Source organism: Littorina saxatilis, linkage group LG17 (assembly GCF_037325665.1).
Source record: "Littorina saxatilis isolate snail1 linkage group LG17, US_GU_Lsax_2.0, whole genome shotgun sequence".
NCBI classification, from domain to species: Eukaryota; Metazoa; Mollusca; class Gastropoda; order Littorinimorpha; family Littorinidae; genus Littorina; species Littorina saxatilis.
Window position 1 is genome coordinate 56670360 of NC_090261.1, and position 25772 is coordinate 56696131.

The window sequence follows — 25772 nt, forward strand, 5'->3', positions numbered from 1 at the left end:
ACCGACGGACAACAACAACAACAACAGTCATTGGAAACAAACATTACTTATTGTTTGCTTAATAGTGCACTTGGTTTGAGAGCTGTCCAATGTTGTTTTGTTGGTTGCCTGTTGCACAATGGTATAATTTCCTAGTTCCCCAGAAACAAACATCGGTCCCGGATAGTGGCGTCGTTAAGAGGCACAGGCCGCGTTGCGTGAATCTGAATACTGAACCGGGCCGATAAATCAGTTCCGGGTTCTTAATCCCAGCTCTTTAAACAGTAATGAAAAATCAGCGTTTGAGACATCATTAATTTGAGCTTTGATGTTGTTAAAACAAAAAATCGATCAGGGGATTCAACTGAAATGGAAAAATGAGCCAAACAAACCCGCGCACCTCGTGTGCCTGTGGTCTGTTTTTGTCACCGCTGCAGTGAGGAAAAACCGGAGGACCCAGGTTTGTGCGGTCGCGGAAGTACTGAGAATCACTGCTATCGTGTAGCAACTTTCCTCAAATGACGTACAATTCTGAATTTGACAGAAATATGATCAGGCTGAGCAAGAGCTTTAAACTGACTCACACACACACTGACAAACACGTGTACACACATACACACACACACACACACACACGTACACACACACTGACAAACACGTGTACACACATACACACACACACACACACACACACGTACACACACAAGTCAGCTGGAATTACCGTGAATGCAACTACAGTATCAAGTTTTGAGGTTACGGACCGTACAGTATGCAATTACCGTAAAGTACCGAGTATAAGCCCACCCCCTCTGCACGAATTTCGGACAAAAGTGGGGGGTGGGCTTATACTCGGTACCTGACCCTATGCATGAACATATTCTTCATTGCAATGGAGACACGATTCATATAATGATACCATCTGGTATGTAAAGTGTTATGTTTGTTCAAACCAAAGCAAATGTAAAACAACATGAAGATATTTTGTGTATTATAAAATTGTTAAACTCGCAGACAGACATACGTGAGGCTTACACACCAGCACTCGTAAATGAACACATTGAAAGCATGTCTATTCGACAAAAACGGCTTTTATTTAAAAACAACTTGAAAAACCTGAAATCCTCAAAATCTGCCGGCACCTTCTGGTTACTGGACGTACAGAGGCGAATGGATACATGGTGCCGTTTTTTCCACCTTTGTAGCTGTGAATGAATGCAAATGAGCTAATATGCTGTCATACAGAAACCAAACACAACTCCGAATTTAGGTTCCCTCCACTGTATTAATCAGCTATGACAACATACACACAAATACACACAATCATGAACATAAATGTTAGGTACTCAAAAATCCAGTACTCACAGTTTTGGTAGGCAAAAAACACTCGAGATGACAATCTCGTACAGAATTGCAATGACAAAACTCTCTACCCTTTACGTAGGTATAAAACTACACAACCAGTCAGTGTACCCACAGGCACACGATATCTAGTTTACAGGTATCTACTCACGGCTCGTGTGTAGTCAACAGAAACCCGTTATAGTTTCTACTACGGCAGACTTAAAACACCGTCTGCTCTGTCTACTAAAATATTCCTTATCTCTCAAGTAAGTTAAGATAGTGTAGACATATTTTGATTCTGGTCATACGCAGAATTACACAGCTTCTATTGCTGTTCACTAGGAAATGTATTTTACTACTAATTCCTGCTACTGGTGATCTCGGTCAACTCAGTTTCTATCGCCCCGTGACCACTATGGTCCAACTCTACGGACAAAAATAACCGTGCACTAGCTTCTAGAAATCCCGTCGAATCTCAGCTATGCGAGTCTAAAGGGTTGATATTCCGGCGACTTCTCAGATCCATCATTCTGTCATCTGGTCACTATTGTCCTTTACACCGGTTACACGACGCACTGCACAACATAAATAGCGGACATCTTGTCTTAGATATCTGTCTGCTACGTTTAAAGTTACAGTGTTAGTCGATTCGACTTATGCGATAAACATTAACGATATTCAAATGCTTATTCCATTTACCTGTTAAGTGCTTTACTCGGGCTTCCTTTCTCCCGGTCGATTCCCGTGACAACTTTTCTCTGCCAGTTTCATGCTGCAGAAGGACATCTCTGTTAGCTCGCCACATCCTAATTTGTTTTCTGTCCACACCAAACTCTTGAATTCTACTGAGTAAGATTTTCGCTTCGGCATTTTCTTGGAAAGAAGCGCCAAAAGCAAGGGGACGAAACTTTGACACGACATTCTTCGGCATTCCTTTTTTCTCTCCCTGTTCTCGATTTTTCTTTTTTACATTTAGTCAAGTTTTGACTAAATGTTTTAACGTAGAGGGGGAATCGAGACGAGGGTTGTGGTGTATGTGTGTGTGTGTGTGTGTGTGTGTGTGTGTGTGTGTGTGTCTGTCTCTGTGTGTGTGTGTAGAGTGATTCAGACCAAACTACTGAACCGATCTTTATGAAATTTGACATGAGAGTTCCTGGGAATGATATCCCCGGACGTTTTTTTTTTCTTTTTTTCGATAAATGTCTTTGATGACGTCATATCCGGCTTTTTCTAAAAGTTGAGGCGACACTGTCACACCCTGATTTTTCAATCAAATTGATTGAAATTTTGGCCCAGCAATTTTCGACGAAGGCCGGACTTCAGTATTGCATTTCAGCTTGGTGGCTTAAACATTAATTAATGACTTTGGTCATTAAAATCTGAAAATTGTGAAAAAGAAATTTTTTTTTTAAACGATCCAAATTTACGTTTATCTTATTCTTCATCATTTTCTGATTCCAAAAACATATAAATATGTTATATTCGGAATAAAAACAAGCTCTGAAAATTAAAAATATAAAAATTATTATTAAAAGAAAATTTCCGAAATCGATTTAAAAACAATTTCATCTTATTCCTTGTGGGTTCCTGATTCCAAAAACATATAGATGTGATATGTTTGGATTAAAAACACGCTCAGAAAGTTAAAAAGAATAGAGATAAAGAAAAGCGTGCTATCCTTCTCAGCGCAACTACTACCCCGCTCTTCTTGTCAATTTCACTGCCTGTGCATCGAGCGGGGGACTGATAACGATGCTACGAGTATACGCTCTTGATGTAAAAATGCAGTGAGTTCAGTTTCATTCTGTTAGTTCGACAGCTTGACTAAATGTTGTAATTTCGCCTTACGCGACTTGTTCTTTTTTAGCCATGCAAAAATGGGGGGTGGGCGTTTACTCGGTACTTCACCTTTTGCACGGATTTTGCTCCAAGGTGGGGGATGGGCGTTTACAATGTTATGGGCTTATACTCGGTACTTTACGGCACGGACCAACCCCTTTATCGTTTGAACTTTATTTTTTGGGGTAGAACTAGGCTTGGGCAAAAAAGACAGAATAGCGATCCAGCCACCCAACTCATAAAAGCGGTCCATTCATCTAAAACATGTCAACACATTTTGCACATTACTCTTGACGACATGTCAAGAACGTTATTCGGCGGCGAAGTAGAACCGACGTGCTTAAAGAATAAATTAGGTTTCCGATTACTGACCTTACTTCTACAGGCGCTTGAAAAGATGATGGGGGAGTAAATAAAAAAAGTGGTGGAGTAGAAGGAGGGAGGGATGAGAAGAGGGCCAGGAATATAATTATATGGGCCTATGTTCTTTTCCGGCAAGCATACGTGTACACTGAGTTGGACATTTTGAGATTGTGAAATGTTGAATTTGGATCGGAAATTCTTTTAAAAATGTTTTAATCCCCACGAGACTGTCTTTTGGAGGTGAATACAGCTATACATAAAAACGTTTTGATAATATAATTGCATTGCATTGGCTTAGCCTTTAGGGCGTAAAACTTAAATTTCTCCTTATTATTAGATTGGGCTGGGGGCTGGGGCAAGGGTATATTGACAGTGAAGAATATTCTGCACATTTTCAGCAAGTTCACTGTTACCTTTGGGAGTTTGGATTATGCTGGGGATGAGGACGGGTGGTGATGGTGGTGGTGGTGGTGGTGGTGGGGGGGGGGGTTGTTGGGGTTAGGGGGAGGGTTTCGCTAGGGATGACAGAATGAAGGGAAGAGGAAAAATGCATGCTTCTTCTTCTCAGATTGTTGGTATACTTGTTTGCAAGCAAAAGTTAGATATACTTTATATGTTTAAACGTACAACCAGAACTTTTATTCAAGGTGGTGTGTGATGGTGGGGTCGGGTGCTCAAAGCACACACAAAAAGACGCTGAACTGAGGTTACACACACGTCACACATTTTTCATCTTACTTTTACATTTTCATCAGTTTGTTCTCTCTCTTGTTGAGCAAGGTGCGTATACTCTCCCTGTTTCGTCATATATGTGTCGACATAAAAGGCAAAGCAGAACAAGTTGCATTTGGAAATAACTGTATCTAAAGAAAAAAGAGTATTTTAATGGAAATATTCTGTATTGTGTAACAGCGAGAGCGTTGTTTTGGTCACGTAAAATAAGCATTTGCTCGAGTGTGTGTCCTATTTGTATATTTTCAATAGTTTCTTGTGATGAATTATGAATAAAGTTTTGTTTAAACCAACAGTGAGAGCGGACAAAATGCATTTCGGTAGTTCCTACGTGTACACCAAGACTGACCACGGGTCGGACTCGGAAGAGGAGGTCGTGGTGCGAGACGACGATGATGCTGTGCTCTCCCGCTCCGACGATGACAGTGATGATGATGGAGAGGTCAGTATATAGATGCTATACTAATTTGCAATTTCTGTCCCCAGTACATGAGACTATTTGGGACATGGAGCGTTAATACGCTAAGATATAGATTCTAGACATACGATGTTCGGAAGTAGCTCTATCAGGTTTGTATGGGTTTTTGAAAGAGTCAATACCCCAGTACATGTGACTATTTGGGACATAAAGCGGTTTTTTTATTTTTTTTTATTCTCTTTATTTATATAGCGCCTTATCCGAAGTTCAAAGCGCTTTATGCCGTGTGAGATGGAATTTTTTTTACACAATATATCACGCATTCACATCGACCAGCAAACCTCAAGCCTGTTAGGCGAATGTTCACCTTTCGCGGCCTTTATTCCAAGTCACACGGGTATTTGATGGACATTTTTATCTATGCCTATACAATTTTGCCAGGAAAGACCCTTTTGTCAATCGTGGGATCTTTAACGTGCACACCCCAATATAGTGTACACGAAGGGACCTCGGTTTTTCGTCTCATCCGAAAGACTAGCACTTGAACCCACCATCTAGGTTAGGAAAGGGGGGAGAAAATAGCGGCCCGACCCAGGGTCGAACACGCAACCTCTCGATTCCGAGCGCAAGTGCGTTACTCGGCCACCCAGTGTTAATACGCTAAGATATAGATTCTAGACACACGATGTTCGGAAGTAGCTCTATAGATCAGGTTTGTATGGGTTTTGAAAGAGTCAATACCCTTGCTTTTAGTGAGACAAATAACCCACACATGCTACTTGTCCGCGTGTTTCAGACACACCCCTATGCTAGTGATTGGCCCGTGGATTTTTTGTCTCATTAAAAGCAAGCGTATTCACTCTTTCACAACCCATAGAAACCCGACAGAGGTGTTTTTTTTCTCGGAATTTGTCTGTTACCTATCTATTAATTACATACGATACGGTCATACCAATACATGAACAACCTGGCATGCTCAAAAAGTGGCCAAATTCGTCTGCTACGCGAGACTTCAAAATCCCCGCGGCGGCAAGCCGTTGGCTGTGACGTCACAAGCAGGAATCGGAAGCGAAAGTAGCGACGCTCGGTCTGCGTCTTTGCTGCAGCCGTGGATGCGCGCGTACTCCCGACATCATGGCGAGAGAGTGTGCTGCTGCCGTATGTTCGGAGTTGCAAAAAAAGGACTCACGACTGAGCTGTTAACCCGTGATTTGTAAAAATGTAAAAATTATTTTACAAATTACGTCGAACCTAAAACGGCGATTTGTAAAAATGTAAAAATAAAATAAAATGTCATTTCTCTATTCAGCCTGGCTATTGTCCCATCGCTGGGAAATTAGGATCGCTTCCTCCCAGTGGAAAGCTAGCAGCAACAGAGTCGCGCTACCCCAAAGTCAAGGGATCCATTAGATTTGTTTTTCTTTCTTTTTTACATTTAGTCAAGTTTTGACTAAATGTTTTAACATAGAGGGGGGAATTGAGACGAGGGTCGTGGTGTATGTGTAGTGTATGTGTGTCTGTCTGTCTGTGTGTCTGTGTGTGTCTGTGTGTGTATGTGTGTGTGTGTGTGTGTGTGTGTGTGTGTGTGTGTGTGTAGAGCGATTCAGAGTAAACTACTGGACCGATCTTTATGAAATTTTTCATGAGAGTTCCTGGGTATGATATCCCCAGACGTTTTTTTTTCTCATTTTTTCGATAAATGTCTTTGATGACGTCATATCCGGCATTTTGTAAAAGTTGAGGCGGCACTGTCACACCCTCATTTTTCAATCAAATTGATCGAAATTTTGGCCAAGCAATCTTCGACGAAGGCCGGACTTTGGGATTGCATTTCAGCTTGAAAGCTCAAACATTACTTAATGACTTTGGTCATTAAAAATCTGAAAATTGTAATTAAAATTATTTTTTTATAAAACGATCCAAAATTACGTTTATCGTATTCTTCATCATTTTTTTGATTCCAAAAACATATAAATATGTTATATTCGGATTAAAAACAAGCTCTAAAAATTAAAAATATAAAAATTATGATTAAAATTAAATTTCCGAAATCGATTTAAAAACAATTTCATCTTATTCCTTGTCCGTTCTTGATTCCAAAAACATATAGATATGATATGTTTGGATTAAAAACACATTCAGAGAGTTAAAAAGAATAGAGATATAGAAAAGCGTGCTATCCTCCTCAGCGCAACCGCTACCGCGCTTTTCTGTATTGTTAATTTCACTGCCTTTGCCACGAGCGGTGGACAGACGATGCTACGAGTGTACGGTCTTGCGGAAAAAATGCAATGTGTTCAGTTTCATTCTGTGAGTTCGACTGAGCTTGACTAAATGTTGTATTTTGGCCTTACGCGACTTGTTCATTTCTTTATTGTCCTATATCGCTGGCGAATTCGGATCGCTTCCTCCCAGTGAAAAGCTAGCAGCAACAGAGTCGCGCTTGTGGTCCAAGTTGTGGAATGTGTCCAAGTTGTGGAATGTGTCCAAGATGTGGAATGTGTCCAAGTTGTGGTATGTGTCCAAGTTGTGGTAATGTGTCCAAGATGTGGTATGTGTCCAAGTTGTGGTATGTGTCCAAGATGTGGTGATGTGTCCAAGTTGTGGTATGTGTCTAAGATGTGGTCTGTGTCCAAGTTGTGGTATGTGTCCAAGATGTGGTATGTGTCCAAGTTGTGGTATGTGTCCAAGATGTGGTATGTGTCCAAGTTATGGTATGTGTCCAAGACGTGGTAATGTGTCGAAGTTGTGGTATGTGTCCAAGTTGTGGAATGTGATGGGACAATAAAGAAATGAAAAAAAAATCTAATAGATTCATTGACTTTGGGGTAGCGCGACTCTGTTGTTGCTAGTTTTTCACTGGGAGGAAGCGACCCGAATTTCCTAGCGATGGGACAATAAAGAAAAGAAAAAAAAATCCCATAGATCCCTTGACTTTGGGGTAGCGCGATTCTGTTGTTGCTAGCTTTCCACTTGGAGGAAGTGACCCGAATTTCCCAGCGACGGGACAATCTAGTAAATTGTAATGAAAAAAAAAAAATCTCAGTAAACATAAACAGTCGCGCTACCCCAAAAGTCAAGGGATTTTGTTTTTGTGCCTTGACTTTGGAGATGACAAGAAAATATCGGGAGCATTAACGTGATTTATATAAAAAAAAAATACTAATCACGGGGCGCGCAGACCCTTGATTTTAACCCCCAGGCTCAAAACTAAAGCTAAAGTTGCTTCTGCCATTAATACTGCTTGTGACGTCATCGGAATTTTACCCAGAATTCACCACTTCCGTACTCTCGCGGACGTTCGCGATACAATGGCTGCCAGATCGGAACGCGAAAACGCTTCGCTTCAGCCACGAAATTCGTCGGATTATGGCCCAAAACGATTCCGAAATAAACTAAACCCTGTGAGGGAAGGTGAGAAAACAATTTCCAACGGCATGCATATGCCTGGTTAACCTAAGTCACGCCAAAACGCAAATGAACGCGTTTTTGACACCAAAAAAAGCCTGTAGGGGTCACGTCCGTGGGATCCGAGAACGTTCTCTAGGAAGCTACGTCACTTTAGTATTGGCTTTTAGCATGACATTAGTATTTCAGACCAGGTAGGCTTAACTTTATCGACTAGACGCTACAAACGATATTGACAATACGGTACTTGTCAGTGCAGAGAAGGAGGATGGCCGACTAAAAGAATATCAGCAAGTACACAATGACAGCAAAAGCATGGAGGAGGATGAAGATGAGAAGGAGGAGGAGACTGAATGATGATTGTTGTGTTTCCCTGTAGGCCTACATGAGAAAGGATAGCTGTACAAATTAGCCTGTTTGTTCAATATATGCTTATGACCTATTTCAATTTATCATTGATGTTTTACCCCCAGTCTTGTGTACTGGATATCTTCGACACGGCCGGCCAAGAGGAGTATTCAACCATGCGTGAACAGTACGTGAGGACAGGTGACGGTTTCATCGTGGTCTTCAGTGTGACAGACGACACCAGCTTCCACGAGGCGGAGAGCATCTTCCAATGGCTCAAGCGATTCCGCACAGAGGAAGATCTATGTGTGGTGAGAACGATGACATGCAGTCCTTGTTGTTAAAGGTCACGCACGTACGCATGCACACACACACACACACACACACGCATACACACACACACACACACACACACACACACACACACACACACACACACACACACACACACACACACACACACACACACACACATGCGTCGTGTACTCGGATTAGTTTTGCACTTTGCAGGAAGATGCAACATGGCTTCCTCCGTTTGTATTCATTGAAATTTTCTCTAACTTTCTGCCCGCGAATATATTCTGTACTGAAGTAATGTAACCCTGCATGGTCTGACCTTTACTGGAAAAATCTTCTCCAGGTGTTGTGTGGGAACAAAACAGACCTTGCAGACGAGAGAAAAGTGTCTCGGGAACAGGGACAACAACTGGCAGATAGTCTTGGCGTGCCCTACTTTGAAACTTCGGCCAAGACGGGAGAAAACGTCACGAGACTTTACCAAGGGCTGATGAAAACCATTCCTCGTACTGGGGTAGAATACAAGGTGTGTATACTCTCCCTATTTCATCATATTTGTAGACAGTAAAGGCAAAGCGGAACACGTTTACGTCAGAGATACATTTTTTTTAATGTATTTCAATTGAAAATGAGGGGGAAAACGACGCGTTGGAAAGATATTTAGTTGAAAAAAAGGCAATAAGACTAACCTAGCATGGAGACAAAATGAATCGGAGAAAGGGATTTGGTGTCGGAAAAGGACCAAAAGGTGTGGTAAGTCTAAAAGCCCATTAGCCCCCCCCCCCTCCGCCCCTCACACCATCCTGTTATTAGACCTTGGTTCCCCAGTTTTTTGTCTGTAAATGTACCTGCAATGAAAGACTTCTTTCCTCTCAGACGTGATGTCTTAGATTGTTGGCGGTGTTTTTACATAAAAGGTAATTGTACAGCAAAATACTATTTTGACCACTGTTATCCAGGTGGTGATGCTGGGGACTGGCGGCGTGGGCAAGTCGTCCGTGACCTTGCGCTTCACGCAGAACATCTTCATGGACGACTACGACCCCACCATCGAGGACTCCTACCGCAAGATGATCCAGGTGACGGGGCAGCCCAAGGGCGATAAGAAGAGCAAGAAGAGGCTGCAGAAAAAGGCTCGGGCCAAATCCCAGCCCAAGAAAACGAAGGGGAGAAGACAGATCACAGGCATAAGTATGTACATACATCTTCCTTCCTACGTCAACAATAATGTAAGCAAGTGTCAATATGTCTGCGCGTTTACATAGGGCCAAATCCCAGCTCAAGAAAAAGAAGGGAAAATGACAGGCACGGGTTGGGACCGATCACCAAGCGGGGTAGTGCGAAGATGCCTTCCCTCCTATAAGCTTTTCCAAACGACCAAATCCCAGACCTAGAGCAAGTGGTCAGACCCGGGACTGTTCAAACAGATCACTGGTAGGGTTGTGTACAACCGGACGACTGCCTTCCAATGCAAACCATCATTTAAGCTTGCACAGGCACTACCAGTACCCAGTTGTTGTCTTTCCTGACGTTTCCATTGGCTAGGAACACCCTTCCACTTGGACAGATACCGCGAACCAACAGCCTGTCAGTTTTCATGATGTGTTCGTGTGTCTGTTCCCAGGTAACGCCAGCATGGACCTGCAAGCCTCCGCCCCTCCCCCTCCCCGTGCCAGTCCTGGAGGAGGGGGCGGTGTCTTCTCCTCCATTCGTAGAGCTCTCAGCGGACTTGGCTCACGTGCGAGAGATCAACAGCAGCACAGGGTGTGTATTTTTTTTTGATCGGGAGGGGGAATGTCCTTGGGGCTAAACACACGCACGCACGCACGCACGCACGCACACACGCACGCACACACACACACACACACACACACACACACACACCGTCACCACCACCACCAACGCCTCCTCCTTTCCCTTCCTTTTACTACCCCCTTCGTTTTCACTCTACATTTCAATGACACTTCACTCTCACCAGTCTTAAAAAAAAAAACCCCACTAATGACTACGATATGCTCTGAATGTCATCATCTCACCCGTCCCAAAACGCCCGTTCAGGCAACCATACGCTACTTTCGGGGGAAATGACTAAGTTTAAATCTAAATGTCATCGTCTCACCAGGTCCAACACGCCCGTTCAGGCAACCATACGCTACTTTCGGGGGAAATGACTAGGTTTAAATCTGAATGTCATCGTCTCACCAGTCCCAACACGCCCGTTCAGGCAACCGTACGCTACTTTCGGGGGAAATGACTAAGTTTAAATCTGAATGTCATCGTCTCACCAGGCCCAAAACGCCCGTTCCTGGAGTGACAGCGAGAGTGAGGAGGAGGTGTGTGGAGAGCGTCATTCAGGAAGCCAGCAGAAGACGCACGTTGCCAAGCAACGCAAGACTGACGGCAACGTGGTGCTCCTATCGCTGGGCCAGCTGGGGGACGATCCCAACCTGATCACCGGGGACCCCATGAAATGCCAGCAGTGCGAGGCCGTGCTCTCCTCCACCTCCACCCTCACCCCGCAAGACGACGGCAAGAAGACGTGGAAGTGGTAAGAGACAATACAGTGTTCTAGATGAGCGAACGTGTTGCAAAGACCTGTGCGCGTACCTGTCGATATTACGTCACCCGTATTCCACATTTTTCTCCATCTAGATCAGCATGTTTGAGGACGTGTACGGGAACGTGTACGGGTAACGTCATCAAATCTAGTTTTTACGTCACGCGTTTGCAGTCTTGGTGGGAGCAAAACAAGGTATGCATTTGGAACATTGGAAAAAAAAAGTGAGTCACGGGTGACGCAATATCTACCCGTACACGTACAGGTCTTTGCTACACGTTCGACCATCTAGAACACTGTAATGTTCCAAATCATACGTTGTTTTGCTCCCACGAAGACGTTTGGAAAACGCGTGACGTAAAAACTAGATTCGACGACGTTACCCGTACACGTTCCAGTACACGTGCTGAAAAGTTCCACATCTAGATCTGTCTAATCACTGAAGAACAGGCAATCATACACATGTCAACACTCACCTGTAGGAGAAACGTTGCGTTTATTCATTGATGAACAAATGACACACACCACATGGCGTGCAGCATAGTCCACAAGAGGAAGTCGTGCGTGTGTGTGTGACGTCACGACACTGTCTTTTTATGTGAAACAAAGACAAACAACTACATCTCTACAATAACTGAACAAACAATATAATAAGAGTGTTTTATTCAAATAACAAGAAAACTTGCAAATGGTTAAATACAACAACAATAGCTACAGTAACAAGGCGTTATTCACTTTTTTCGGGAAATTATGATGAAGTTCAGTAGCTAACTTATTCCAAGCTATGCAAAAACATTCGTTTGCCCAAAGACACACAGACGGAGACACGGGTACACAGGAGGTCAGACAGGTATACAAATAAAGACACGCACAAAGACTAAAAAGTGTTACGTTTTTGTCTTAATGTTTACCGTTCACTCCAGGAACGGGTGTCTGTCAAAAGAAAGTCTCAAGCCAGCTGTATTGAGTTTAACTATATGCCTGTCAAGGTTCATTTGAAGATAGCCCATAATCGAACTAAAAATTAAAGCAACACCGACAGCGTATCCAGAAAGTACTTTCTGGGGTGTACAGTCTTGATATATCATAAGTAAACGACGGGTGGTATTTACTTCAAAGGACATGCGTTTCAATCATTCGCCGGTGCCCAGATTTGATTGAAGTGAACATTTAACCGTCCCCCCGCGGGTTAGGGGGAAGAATTTACCCGATGCTCCCCAGCATGTCGTAAGAGGCGACTAACGGATTCTGTTTCTCCTTTTACCCTTGTTAAGTGTTTCTTGTATAGAATATAGTCAATGTTTGTAAAGATTTTAGTCAAGCAGTATGTAAGAAATGTTAAGTCCTTTGTACTGGAAACTTGCATTCTCCCAGTAAGGTCATATATTGTACTACGTTGCTAGCCCCTGGAGCAATTGTTTGTCATAGTGCTTTTGTGAACAAGAAACAATTAACAAGTGGCTCTATCCCATTCCCCCCCCCCCCTTCCCCGTCGCGATATAACCTTGAACGGTTGAAAACGACGTTAAACACCAAATAAAGAAAGAACATTTAACCGTTAAAATCATGAACCGAATATGTTCCTTGCAGCGAGTTTTGTGGCAAGGAGAACCGTGACCTTGACATTGAGGACGAGGAGATCCCACAGGGAGACTGCTTTGACTTCATGCTGGAGCCTGCACCGGAACCGGAAGCTGAGGGCGCTGCGGAGACCGACGGGAAAGACGAGAAAAAGACAACGGCGGGCTACACCATCTACTGCATAGACATCAGCTCCTCCATGGGACAGGTCTGTCAGGTGCCAGAGATGCAAGGTGAACTGTCTTTTGTTGTTTTTGAATATTTTTGTTTGACAAAACACTGTGAGGTTTACTCACTTTTCCTCTTGATCTCTGACTCTGTAGGTCTCTCACCCGAGTATTTTTTCGTTTATTTCCTTTTTTTTAGACAAAAGGCGATCTTCGGAAATAAGTTTGACGGGTTTGTATGGGTTGTGAAAGAGCCTTGCTTTTAGTGAGTCAAACCATGAAACACATGCTCCTTGTCCACGTGTGTCGGACACACCCCTCGCTCGTGACTGGCCCGTGGATTGTTAGTCTCACTATAACTTTTAAGCAAGATTATTCACTCTTCACAACCCATGCAAACCCGACAGATTTGTTTTCAGGAATTCGTCTACTGGTTCACGATCTAGATTGCTTACTTTTTTCTCTTTGTCAGTTGAAAATAGTGTTGGGTATTTAAACCATTATTCCCCAAGAAGACAAACTCGTACCAAAGCCTCTCCTTCAGTGTATACAGCAAAGTTGTTATCCAATAATTATTATTCTCTTTATTTATATAGCGCCTTATCCGAAGTTCAAAGCGCTTTTATGCCGTGTGAGATGGAATTTTTTACACAATATATCACGCATTCACATCGACCAGCAAACCTCAAGCCTGTTAGGCGAATGTTCACCTTTCGCGGCCTTTATTCCAAGTCACACGGGTATTTGGTGGACTTTTTTTTTATCTATGCCTATACAATTTTGCCAGGAAAGACGCTTTTGTCAATCGTGGGATCTTTAACGTGCACACCCCAATATAGTGTACACGAAGGGACCTCGGTTTTTCGTCTCATCCGAAAGACTAGCACTTGAACCCACCCATCTAGGTTAGGAAAGGGGGGAGAAAATAGCGGCCCGACCCAGGGTCGAACACGCATCCGTGTGCAACAATGCAGTGTACATTCCTTGTGTCCGCAGCTGCCTGGCGAGTGGACAGAACTCGCGGTCAGAGCTCTGTGGACAACGTGTCCAGACTACAGTGCATAAAGGAGGCTGTCCAGAGGTAAAGGAAAAGTTTTGTGAATACACAGCTTGTTAGCCAAACACACAGCAGACCTAGTATTAATATGAAACTGAAATACTCAATGTTCTTCATTTTTCTGTGGACAACGTGTCCAGACTACAGTGCATAAAGGAGGCTGTCCAGAGGTAAAGGAAAAGTTTTGTGAATACACAGCTTGTTAGCCAAACACACAGCAGACCTAGTATTAATATGAAACTGAAATACTCAATGTTCTTCATTTTGTGGCAAGAGTTGGGGGTAAGGCGTTTAGATGATCCAGGCTACAGTGCATAAAGGAGGCTGTTCAGAGGTAATGGAAAAGTCCTGTGAATACACAGCTGATTGGTAGCCAAACACACCGTAGACCTGGTAATACGAAATTTGAATACTCAATGTTCCCCATTTTGGGGCAAGAGTTGGGGGTAAGGCGTTTTGATGATCCAGGCTTCAGATCATTATAGGAGGCTGTCCAGAGGTAAAGGAAAAGTCTTGTGAATACACAGCGTTGTAGCCAAACACACCGAAGACCTAGTAATATGAAATTTAAATACTCAATGTTCCCCATTTGTGGGTAAGAGTTGGGAGTAAGGCTTTTTGATTATCCAGACCACAGTGCATATATAGGAGGCTGTCCAGAGGTAAGGGACAAAACTTGTAAATGCACAGCACATAGCCAAACAAAACACAGACCTAGTAATACGAAACTGAAATACTCAATATTCTCTATTTTGTGGCAGGAGTTGACTTGGCGAACACTTCGCGAAGTCTTTTTTAACGAAAATTCAGTTCCAAAGGTTCGTGCAGCGAACTTCGTGGAGTAGACTTCGCGCATTTGCTAGAAACAGCTCCTGACAATGATTGTTTTATAGCACGCTTTACCCTCCTGTAGGTCACAGGCAAATCGAACAGCTTCACTCAAACTTACCCGACACGTTCCTGTGATTTCTAAAACAAACAACCCACAATAGTTATTGACTTTATTGACTTTAGTGCTGGTTTTTGTTTTTGCCCGCTTTACCATCCTCAGTTCCACAAGCAAATCGAGCAGCACCACACACGTAGACCTACCCGACAAGTGCCGGTGATTTGTAAGAAACATTGATGGTTTCGCATCACGCTTTGCCCTCTGTTTCGCAGGCAAATCGAGCAGCTTCACACCGACCAGCCCGAGAAGCCGGTGATGGTTGCGGTGTTTGGGTCAGACGTGTGGGTGAAGGGCGGAGGCGACTATGTTGGACCCCCCACGTCTTCTCGCGATGGCTACTTCTCCAGCTTGAGCAGAGTGACCTATGATGCCCTCATCACCAAGGGAAAAGAGCTCGCCCAGAAATACCGATTGACGCCCCTGGCCGAGTCTTACGTGTGAGTGTTTTACTGCTGTGCGTCTTTGATGAGTCAGCGTGTCGTGTCTTTGTTGAGTGAGCCTTTCGCGGCGTTGTTGTTGAGTCCGCCTAAAATGGGGGTAAATGTACAGAGGTTAGGAACAGAAACTCTGGAAAATTAAGTCCTTAAAAGGGGGGGGGGGGGGTCTTAAACTGGGGAGTCTTAAATAGGAGGGTTCCACTGTACTACAACATCATCTGATCCGTTCTCTCCCCCAGAAACCTTGACGAGGCTGTGGGCGCGCTTCAAACCTCAGGCGCCACGGCTCTGGGACCTGCCCTCAGCATCTGTGCAGGCTTCATCAGCGAGGTGCCCTCTTCAGAGATCGTGCTTTGTACTGATGGGATGCCCAACGTGGGTATTGGCAATCTGCAGAACCAACCGCTTGACACTGCTTTTTACAGAACTGTAAGTACAGGCATGTGACCCACGTGGAGATTATTTTGTTTTTGTTTTTATTGTTAATATTTTGTTTTGTTTTGTTTAAATTAATTTATAAGGCAATTGCTACAACTGCGCTTTTTACAGAACAGTAGGTATTGGCAAGGCTAATGTGGGTATTAAGTTTAGAGTTTGTTTGGTTTCATTTATGTTTTTCATTTTAATTACTTTATTATGCCATTGCTGGGAAACTCGCCAGTTCGCTTCATCTTAAGTGAAAAGCTAGCAGCAACAAAAGTCGCGCTACCCGAATGTTTGCGTATTTAAGGTGTGATCAGCCACCTGCACTTGTGACAGAAGGCCATGTCTTTTACGTGCCCCAGCGGTGACAAGGGGCGGGGCATAAATACCATGTCTGAGTCAAACTGAGTCAAACATGCCTTTTAAAAAAAATTCCAGATCGGGGAGTACGCCAAGGCGAACATGTCTTTAACGTGCCCCAGCGGTGACAAGGGACGGGGCATGGATACCATCTCTGAGTCCAACAGAGTCCAACATGTCCTTTGTTTGATTTCAGGTCGGGTAGTACGCCGAGGCGAACATGTTTTTTACGTGCCCCAGCGGTGACAAGGGATGGGGCTAGAATACCATGCTTGAGTCTAACAGAGTCCAACATGTCCTCTGTTTGATTGCAGATCGGGGAGTACGCCAAGGCGAACAAGACGGTGATCAACGTGCTGGCGGTGGAGGGGGAGCCGGTGGGCCTGCCGCACGTGCAGGTGGCGGCGGAGGTGACCGGGGGCACTGTCAACGTCCTCAACCCTCTGGAAATCGTGCGGCAGCTGAGGCTGATCATGCAGAACGCCATGGTGGCCACCACCGTCACTGTCACCTTCTTCCTCCACCCGGACTTCGTCTTTGACGAGCCGGGCTACCCAGATGTGAGTGTCATCTTTTTTCTCTTTGGAATTTTTGTTTTTGCATGTGCAGAACTTTGGCACTCACTAATAATAAGGTGAACGTCGTTATTGACCCTTTGCTGGTATGACGGTGGTCTGAAAAAGGAGGGCGTCGCCATTTGGAGGTTAATCAGTTACAGTGTAAAAGACATCCGTGCCTAAAAAATCGGTCGGCAAACAGAGGGGGTCGTTTTGAGGAAGGGTCGTTATGGGAGGTTCCACTGTATATATACATTTTACAGGACAAGACATAGATAGGGGGAAAACATGTCACAATACTATACACACCTGGGGAAATTACAGATCACAAGTATCATCTTCTTTTCCTTTGTCTTCTTTTGCCTCCGCGGGCTTCAGTTAACACGTGCACTGTGTTTTTGTGTGCACAAGAGTGGTCTTTTACGTGTGTGTCTAGTTTTTGAACCGCGATTTAGGCAGTGATACTTCGTCTTCGGGGTTGGAGGTGGGGGAGAGGTGAGCATCAAGGAGTACGGATGGGGGATAATAATAATAATAATAATAAATGAGCATTTATATAGCGCAACATCATAACTTTACAATTATGCTCTTTGCGCTTGACACATTTAAAATTAAAACACAGTTATACAAGCATTTACATCTACATTCATAGTCAACAACGCTTAATTAAAAGCATACACCATCAAACATACATTACAAAAAATTCTTCCACTAACTAAGTAATAAAAACATGAATAAAATAGGTAGTGAAAACAAGGAAATACCAGCTGAATACCCTTAATCAAACAGAACATGTTATCAACAATTCTGAAAACAGCCCTTGATGTTTATATACATTATCACATTATCACTAAAACAACAAATACACTACATGTAGCCTACTGATGGACTGAGAAAAACAAAATCAGGGGTTGTATTTCTTGAAGAGGTGTGTTTTAAGTGCTCGTTTGAATGCTTGGGGTGACTGAGAGTGGCGGATGTGAAAGGGGAGAGAATTCCATTGTGTGGGTGCGCAGAAAGTAAAAGTGCGTTGTCCGTATGTTTTGGTTTTGGTGTGTGGAATGGTAAGGATGCGACACTCAGAAGAGGCACGGAGTTGTCTTGCTGGAGAATAGACGGTGAGGAGTTCAGAGAAGTAAGCAGGAGACGAGCCAGAAAAGAAGTGAAAGCAGAGGGTGGACAGTTTGTAGTCAATGCGGGCTTGAATAGGTAACCAGTGCAGTGTGCGAAGGAGTGTTGTTGCGTGATCTCGTTTTCGTGCTTTGAGAATGAGGCGTGCTGCCGAGTTTTGGACTTTTTGTAGTTTATGCAGGAGGTACAGAGGACAACCAGAGAGAAGAGAGTTGCAATAGTCAAGTTTAGAAAGAACAAAGGCACAGACAAGAGTGTTAGTTGTTTGAGAGGAGAGTGTGTGGCGAATGGTGCTGATCTTACGAAGCTCAAAATTTGCCTATTTGAACAGAAACAGGTTGGGGAGAGGGAAATGTAGTGTTCTTCTTTTTGCACAGTAAGACTTCAGTCTTATCATCATTCAGCTTAAGTTTGTTATCGACCATCCAAGATTTAACATCAGTGATGCATGTCTGAATGGTCTGGATGGCGGAATGTGTCTCTGCAGGGGGACTGGGTTTATACAGCTGGGTGTCATCAGCAAAAGACTGATTTAAAACAGAATGGTTTCGAATCAGTGTGGAGAGGGGCTTAGTGTACATGATGAAAAGGATGGGACCGAGTACTGAACGAAAGAAAGTGGGGCTGGAGCAGACATCTGGCCATCGACAAGCACAGCCTGAGTCCTGCCAATGAGATAGGACTCAAGCCATGCCAGCGGTGGACCGGAGATGCCGTACAGAGTCTGAAGGATGGGGCGGTGCGTATTTATGTTCGGTTGGGAACATCATTTGAGCGAGATCTTGCAGGTTCGTGTGACTTAAAATTAAACTCAGGCAGGTGTGCTGGCTTGTTTAATGGCTGTGGAAGAATGTGATTCAAAAGTGACCAACGTGTGTGTTCTACTTTTCAACACATTTTTTTAAACAAGTTTTGAACACTTTGTGACAGTACATAGTTCTACTGTCAAAAGTAGCACACATCGTGTTCATTTGTGCTCAAAATGAACACTTGTGAACACGATGTGCTTATTATGTGTGCCTCTCTTGCTAGTAGAACTATGTACTGTGTCACAAAGTGTTCAAAACTTGTTACAGAAATGTGTTGAAAAGTGGAGCACTTCTGTTCTGTACGTCTGCTCGATTTGCCTGTGAAAAACCGTGACGTTCTTTGCTGTCCACAGAACACGAGTCGTCTGTCCAAGGAACTTGGCAACGTGATGAAGGAGGACGACCTGACCTTCCGCTTCAAGCCCAAGGACGCCAGCAAACCAACTGTGGAGGAGGTCCCCTTTCAGGTAAGCGAACCTGGTTCTATCTTCCTTTCACTGATAATGGAAATCCCAACAAATGGGGACCCCACCAAAGACTGGACTTGAAAGCTGTGTTTATTTGGTTCTTTACGATTGGACCCTGTCAAAGCGGCGGTATTTAAGCCTGTTCTATTTTCTTCTTATTGATAATGGAACCCTCGGAACCCTACCCGAAGTCTGTTCTATTTTCTTCCTATTGATAATGGAACCCTAGGAACCCTACCCAGAGCCTGTTCTATTTTCTTCCTATTGATAATGGAACCCTAGGAACCCTACCCAGAGCCTGTTCTATTTTCTTCCTATTGATAATGGAACCCTAGGAACCCACCCAAAGCCTGTTCTATTTTCTTCCTATTGATATTAATGGAACCCTAGGAACCCTACCCAAAGCCGGACTCTCACTTGCTCTTGTTTATGCTACATGTTTATATCAAGCGCGCTTACGTCCCTTTGTTCATCTTTTTAAAAACAATTTTTCTAGATTATCTTATATAACTTTAAGTGGTCGTTGTCTATGAATTGTTTTTAATGCTTGTATGTTATTTCTTACGAGAAAACTTTTTATATGTAAAATGTTAAATTTTAATGTCTAATGTAAAGCACCATGAAACTGCCATTTGGCGGTGAACAGCGCTATAAAAGAATGTTTTTATTATTATTATTATTATTATTGTTTCTTTGGCCTGTTCTTCATTCTGATAGACAGACATGCTTGTTTTGATGTCGTGTAGGTGCAGGTACATTACACGCGTCGTGACGGCATGAAGTGTCTTCGCATCATGAGCAAGAGCAACAAGGCTACCGCCGACAGGAAGAACATGGAGGAGGTCAGTACTTGTTGTTTTATGTCTAATAGAATGAACTTCCTCCCCGCCCTCACCGTTTGGTTAAAAGGCACAGTTCTCGTTAACCTTCGACGGTGGTCGTGGGTACGTGTGGACTCAGAGGGATGTTTAATTGCAAATATTTCTTAAACTAGTTGGAATTTTTTTTTAATGAGCTTTTAAGAATGCCTCAGGCACCTAAAAATCTCTTATGTCCTAAAAGATCATTAAATTTAAGCGAGAAGTAATTAAAAAAACAAAAGTCAAATATTAAGACTACAAACGGAAGACATCGTGGGGCCGTGCGGACCCATGTTTCTCAAAGAAGGATCCATACAATAACAATGTGGGTCCACACGGCCCTACGACGTCTACAGAAGGGTATGCACGTTTTTCCTTCTTTGAGAAGCTTTAGTCCGCACGGTAACAATTAAATTAATAATTTAATTTAATTACTTCTCGCGGAAATTTAACCACGGCGTCTACGGAAGGGGATGCACGTTTTTGCTTCTTTGGAAAGCATGGGTCTACGGAAGGGTATGCATATTTGTGACCCTCCACCACGAAATGAGTCGCATGTCACCTCGCGCGGTTCTGCGCTAGGCTTAATATAAGTCCGGGGAGTGTCTGGTAACAGTGTGAGGGTCACCTTAGTCACAGGCTTATAACTCAAACAGTTTTCGCTCTTTTCAAAAACGGTTTTCACCACTGGATAGAGCATAAAAAAACTCTTTAGGAAAATGTAAACATATGAAAATCATGCAAAGGTGACATGCGACTCATTCCGTGGTGGAGGGTCACATTTTTCCTTCTTTGAGAGGCATGGGTCCGCCGGCACGGCCCCACGATGTCTTCCGTGTGTAGTCAATAACCCGGTCGGGCGAAGGTTAAAATAGTTGTGCTCACCCTCTCACATCCGTCAAGGCTTTTACGTGGGATAATACAATCCCTCCCCTTGGACACTTACGACAAATCAAGTTCCATGGCTTCTTCTGGTGAAGAGTGGGAAATTGTTTTGTTTATTTAATTAATTTTGCTGATTGACGCCAGTGTCAGTTACGAAATTAGTTTATTAGAAAACGGAGAATCCCGCGCGCCAAGCATTGAAAGCAACTAGGCATTTTTAACTTTTGGCGAGTGTGCAAGTAGGGGGTGGTCTTGTTCCACCGAAGACAGATCTGAGATGGTGACCCGAATCGTACTCATGAAAGACTGTGGCTGTAAAGCATAACAAAGAATTTATTAGATAACATTTACAATTCCTACAGTGTTTTGTTTTCCTTAACATATTCATGACATTTTTATTTATAAGTATAAAAACAGAAAAAAAACAAGCCCACCACTTCTTATTGTGGGATCTTCAAAGCAAAGTTGCAGAAAAGCCTGACATTAATAGAGCGAAGTCGTCTTCGCGATGTCTACTTAAGGATCTCGCTGCATTATGCTTTGGAACTGAATTTTTGGCAAAAGAACGTTGTCCCTCAAAGATAAATGTGCAAACTCACGACATAAGTTTATAATGCTGACGTGCAGGGTATCAACGTGTCGGTGCTGGGAGCGGCGGCAGTGAAACAAACCGCCGTCTTGGCTCAGGCAGGCAAGGCGAAGGAGGCCAACTATCACCTGTAAGTAACACTTTTCTTTAAATATATATTTTTTAACCTTTTACAATACGCGGAAAACACATTTGTGTGTCCCTCTAGCGATGTAAATCAAAATAAATTGTCATAAATTGTTTGAAAGGACGGTGTCGAAGTGTCTGCATTAGAATTGCTGTAGTTCTTGTGCTGATGTTCGAATGTGTCGGATGCTAACTTCTAAACTTCAGTACTGTCAATTTTCGGTTTCATCACATTGTACCCATGACAACGAGATACATAAAATAAAAAAATAAAAAAAATAAAAAAGACTAGCTACCTTTGACGTCTTGGAAATGAGATAAAAGTCAACAGGTTTGCCTGCTGAATTTTTTCCTTTTCTTCTTTCTGTCTTTCTCTTTTTGTGTGTCAATCAACTGAATTGTTGTATGTCACTTGATCGTCAGGAAAGCTGTGAAGCGACTTGCAAAGCGTGGTGCAAAGACCTCTGACCAGAGGGAAGAGTTGTCCGCCTTTAAAGATGAGTGTGCTGATCTGGATGAAGAAATCACCGACAACTTGTCTGACTGGGTGAGTGATAATGTGGCTGGTACTTAAGCATAATGTATCTGGTACCTAAGCATTTAAGCCTACTGTGATAGGTACTTAAGGATTTTAGCATACTGTAATGCGTACCCATAGCGCGGCTCTGCATGGGTGGGAATGTTCTGAGCAAAACACTATGTGTTACTCCATACCCCCCGCCCTCCATGGAACTTCTTGACCCCAACAAATTGGGGGGGGGGGGGGAGTTTGCCCAGTCGGTAGAGGCGCTGGCTTTAAAACCGGTTGTTACTATCAGCGTGGGTTCAACCCCCAAGTTCGGCGCGGGATGTGTGTCCCAGAGTCAACTTTGTGCAGACTCTCCTCGGTGTCCGAACACCCCCGTGTGCACGCATGCGCACGATAAAGATCCCAGGGTCACAGCGAAAGCCTCAGGCCTTGGAAACACGAATATATGCATGCAAAAATATGAAGCCCGGGTGTCCGTTCGGCCAACAGCCAAAAAAGTAACCATTTCAGCACTGACCCAAGACGACCCAACCCGGTCCCTAGCCCATTTCAGGTCTCCTCTAGCAGCCGGCAGCCAGCTGTCTACATCCCCCCCCCCCCCGCCCCCGCATTTTTATTTTTTATTTTCATACAAAGCCGGGGTTTTCCCGTGTAACATGCCCCTAATGGCTTTGCCGTGAGGGCGTAAAACTTTCATTTTTTCTCTGTAATTTGGCTGGTACTGAAGCATTTAAGCGAGATCCGAGTTTCTGGTCAAAAGGTTTGAGCTTGTGAAGCCCCCCCCCCCCCCCTTTTTAGTCTTCACACGTGTGGGAGTGTGTATACCCCCCCCCTCCTTTCACTCTTCTCACGTACGAGTGGGAGTGTGGGAGTGAGTGAGTGTGTGAGTGTGTGTGTGTGTGTGTGTGTGTGTGTGTGTGTGTGTGTGTGGGTGTGTGGGTGTGTGTGTGTGTCCTTCACCCGTGCGTGGTGTCTGTCTTTAGTGGAATCTGTCGGCCATGATGAAAATAATTGATAGTATTAAAAATAAACGAAAAACATTTTCCTGGAGACTAGAAAGCTCTCATTGTTCAAGTGATGCTCTGTTGTTTCGACACTCTGAATGTTTTGAAAAAACCCACAATCAGTAAACTATTTTATCAGTCGTTCCGACAATGTATCGAGATAATGTAAGAATAGTGTACGAATAATGTACGAAAAGCACATAAAGGCAGCAAGAAAAAAAGCAACTCGAGTAGAATAGCAAGTGACCCAAAAGGCCAAGACCGGTCAGCTTACAGTAGGAAAAACACAGTGTTTGACACTCTGAATGTTTTGAAAATCAGAAGAAAAAAAACACACACACATCATGAAATCATTTCTCAAATCATCAACATCAGTCCCCTGACTGTGGGAGTCGTTGGGGATTGAGCAGGAGGAAACACTTCTCCAGGCTGTTCTATCGGGGGCTGTCACCACGAGGGAAGCTCAGCTGCGTCCATTCCTTGACGTTGTCGGACCAACTCTAATAGGAAATAGGAATGTCTAATTTCCTGGTGGTAACTCTTATCCTTGTGTCAGTCTCGTAACCTGCCAGCCTGAACCTTGCCTTGCAGGGGAAAGTTCCCCAAGCTGGTAACTCTTAACCTTGTTTCCGTCTCGTAACCTGCCTGATCCTTGCCTTGCAGGGGAAAGCGTCACAAGCTCAACAGGAAGCCAGAAGCAAGATGCTGTTCGCCAAGTCCAAGGGAGGTCACCGTCGCTTCCAGAACGCTGCCAGCAAGGCGGATCTCGTCCAAGAGCGACAAATGTCCAAGGCCTCCACGGAAAATTACTACGCAAACAAGTTCTAAGGGTCTTGAAACCGCTTGAAACGGTATATACAGATTCCTATGGAATGGCACTTAATGGCACTTAATGGCACTTAATAGCACTTAACTTTCCACACGAGCTCCTTGTCCATGTGTTTCAGACAACCGTCTCGCCAGTGACTGGCTTATTAAGTGTCACGTGGGAAAGTGTTTCTCAGTAAAAGTATTCACTCTTTCAAAACCCATACAAATCCGACTTAGTTATTTCCAAGCATCGGATATTCCGCCTTAAATGTCTTGCTGATAGTGACAGGCCCGAAGGTTTTCTTGTTAAGCAACATGTGATGGGGTGAAGGGAAATGTGACAGCAATGGCCAATGTGCAGAACTGTTTTGATTTGTAGCTTCACTGTGGAATTTAATTTCTACTGTTCCACCCCTGACACTCGGTCACATGTTTACTACAGTCATCTTGACAGCTTCCTGTTCACTTGCCAACCGACCCCCCCCCCGAATTGTAACGAATCAAATGTAACGCTTATTCAGCCTGCTAATGATTGTCATGTTTGGTTCTTTTAAATACCTACGTTATAGTCGTAGAGTTTTGGGAAACGGTTCATGTATTTTCTTTTGGGTAACTATCGATGACAGACCCGAATGTTTTCTCTGTGCTTTTCTCGTGAAGTAGGGTCCACTGAGAATTGCTTTTGTGTGTGTGCTATTGGAGTAATTATTGTGTATGCATTGTAGGTATTGTCGTTTGACTGCGTTCATTTATATGATATAATCTCTCTACACATCTTTGAAAGTAATGTGATGATTATGTGGCTTGTGATTTTAGCAGACGAATCTGTTCTACCCATTGTGATATTAATCATGTTTTGTTTATATGGTTGTTGTCCTTGGTGAATTTCCTCGTGCTGCTATCTTTGGGGATATCGTGTAGGAACGGAGTCGCGCTACACAGCGTAAGCTTGATCGCAGGCTTTCTTGTGTAAAACCGCACGCAGACACACACACAGATACACACCGTTTTCTTGATGCATAAAGTTGACAGTAGTATGTCATGCTTATTAAGTTTCTGGTTTTGTTTTGAACATTCTGTTGCTGTGTTTTTATTGGTCACGTTTATGGACCAAAATGTGGTAATTTTATGTGCAATGTTTCTGATTCACATTTTTTTTCATACACTTAATCGTCAAGATCCTTGTTACATTACTTTGTTTATAACAAACACATTGCTCAATGCAGAGACCTCTGTAATGTCGTAGAAATGTACACATGATGGAACAAAAAAATCCACGAAGGAAAACGCTGTTTTTTTGTTTTTTTTAATCTTGTCATTAAAGATTATTACAGGGATTTAATCATAACCTTTGTGTTTCTTCAATTTTCTTCTTTTATACACATTGGCATTAACACAAAACAAAACAAAACCACACGCACACACACACACACAAACACACACACACACACACACACACACACACACACACACACACACACACACACACACACACACACACACACACTTACATTCACACACACACATACTCCTCTAGAAGCGGGGAGTTCATTTTCTCTGTTCTCGTATTCATGCCGCTGTCGCCTTCTTCAAAACGGATCATTGTTAGGTCACATGCTTATAATGCAACCTCCTTTCAGCATTAACGCTTTCTCCAACAAGAACGATATTTTTCTGTCGATGCAAATGATCATGTAGACAACCGCAGATTTATCTAGGCTGTTACGTGGGACATGAACATCGTTCCAC

At 43.4% G+C, this 25772-nt stretch overlaps 1 protein-coding gene across 1 annotated transcript in view; it reads left to right on the plus strand.

The window, feature by feature from the left end:
* The window catches only part of LOC138951729 (circularly permutated Ras protein 1-like), a 26707-nt gene extending 1342 nt beyond the window's left edge, over positions 1 to 25365 (plus strand). Inside the window, exons 2-17 of the mRNA XM_070323289.1 lie at positions 4551 to 4696; positions 8554 to 8739; positions 9069 to 9251; positions 9685 to 9916; positions 10350 to 10489; positions 11014 to 11273; positions 12873 to 13096; positions 14027 to 14111; positions 15249 to 15473; positions 15713 to 15902; positions 16571 to 16816; positions 19107 to 19220; positions 19967 to 20062; positions 21593 to 21684; positions 22104 to 22227; positions 23877 to 25365. Of these exons, the coding sequence (XP_070179390.1) occupies positions 4565 to 4696; positions 8554 to 8739; positions 9069 to 9251; positions 9685 to 9916; positions 10350 to 10489; positions 11014 to 11273; positions 12873 to 13096; positions 14027 to 14111; positions 15249 to 15473; positions 15713 to 15902; positions 16571 to 16816; positions 19107 to 19220; positions 19967 to 20062; positions 21593 to 21684; positions 22104 to 22227; positions 23877 to 24041 (2694 nt within the window). The 5' untranslated portion in view covers positions 4551 to 4564 and the 3' untranslated portion in view covers positions 24042 to 25365. The remainder of the gene's footprint in view (positions 1 to 4550; positions 4697 to 8553; positions 8740 to 9068; positions 9252 to 9684; positions 9917 to 10349; positions 10490 to 11013; positions 11274 to 12872; positions 13097 to 14026; positions 14112 to 15248; positions 15474 to 15712; positions 15903 to 16570; positions 16817 to 19106; positions 19221 to 19966; positions 20063 to 21592; positions 21685 to 22103; positions 22228 to 23876) is intronic.
* Positions 25366 to 25772: the final 407 nt, after the last annotated feature.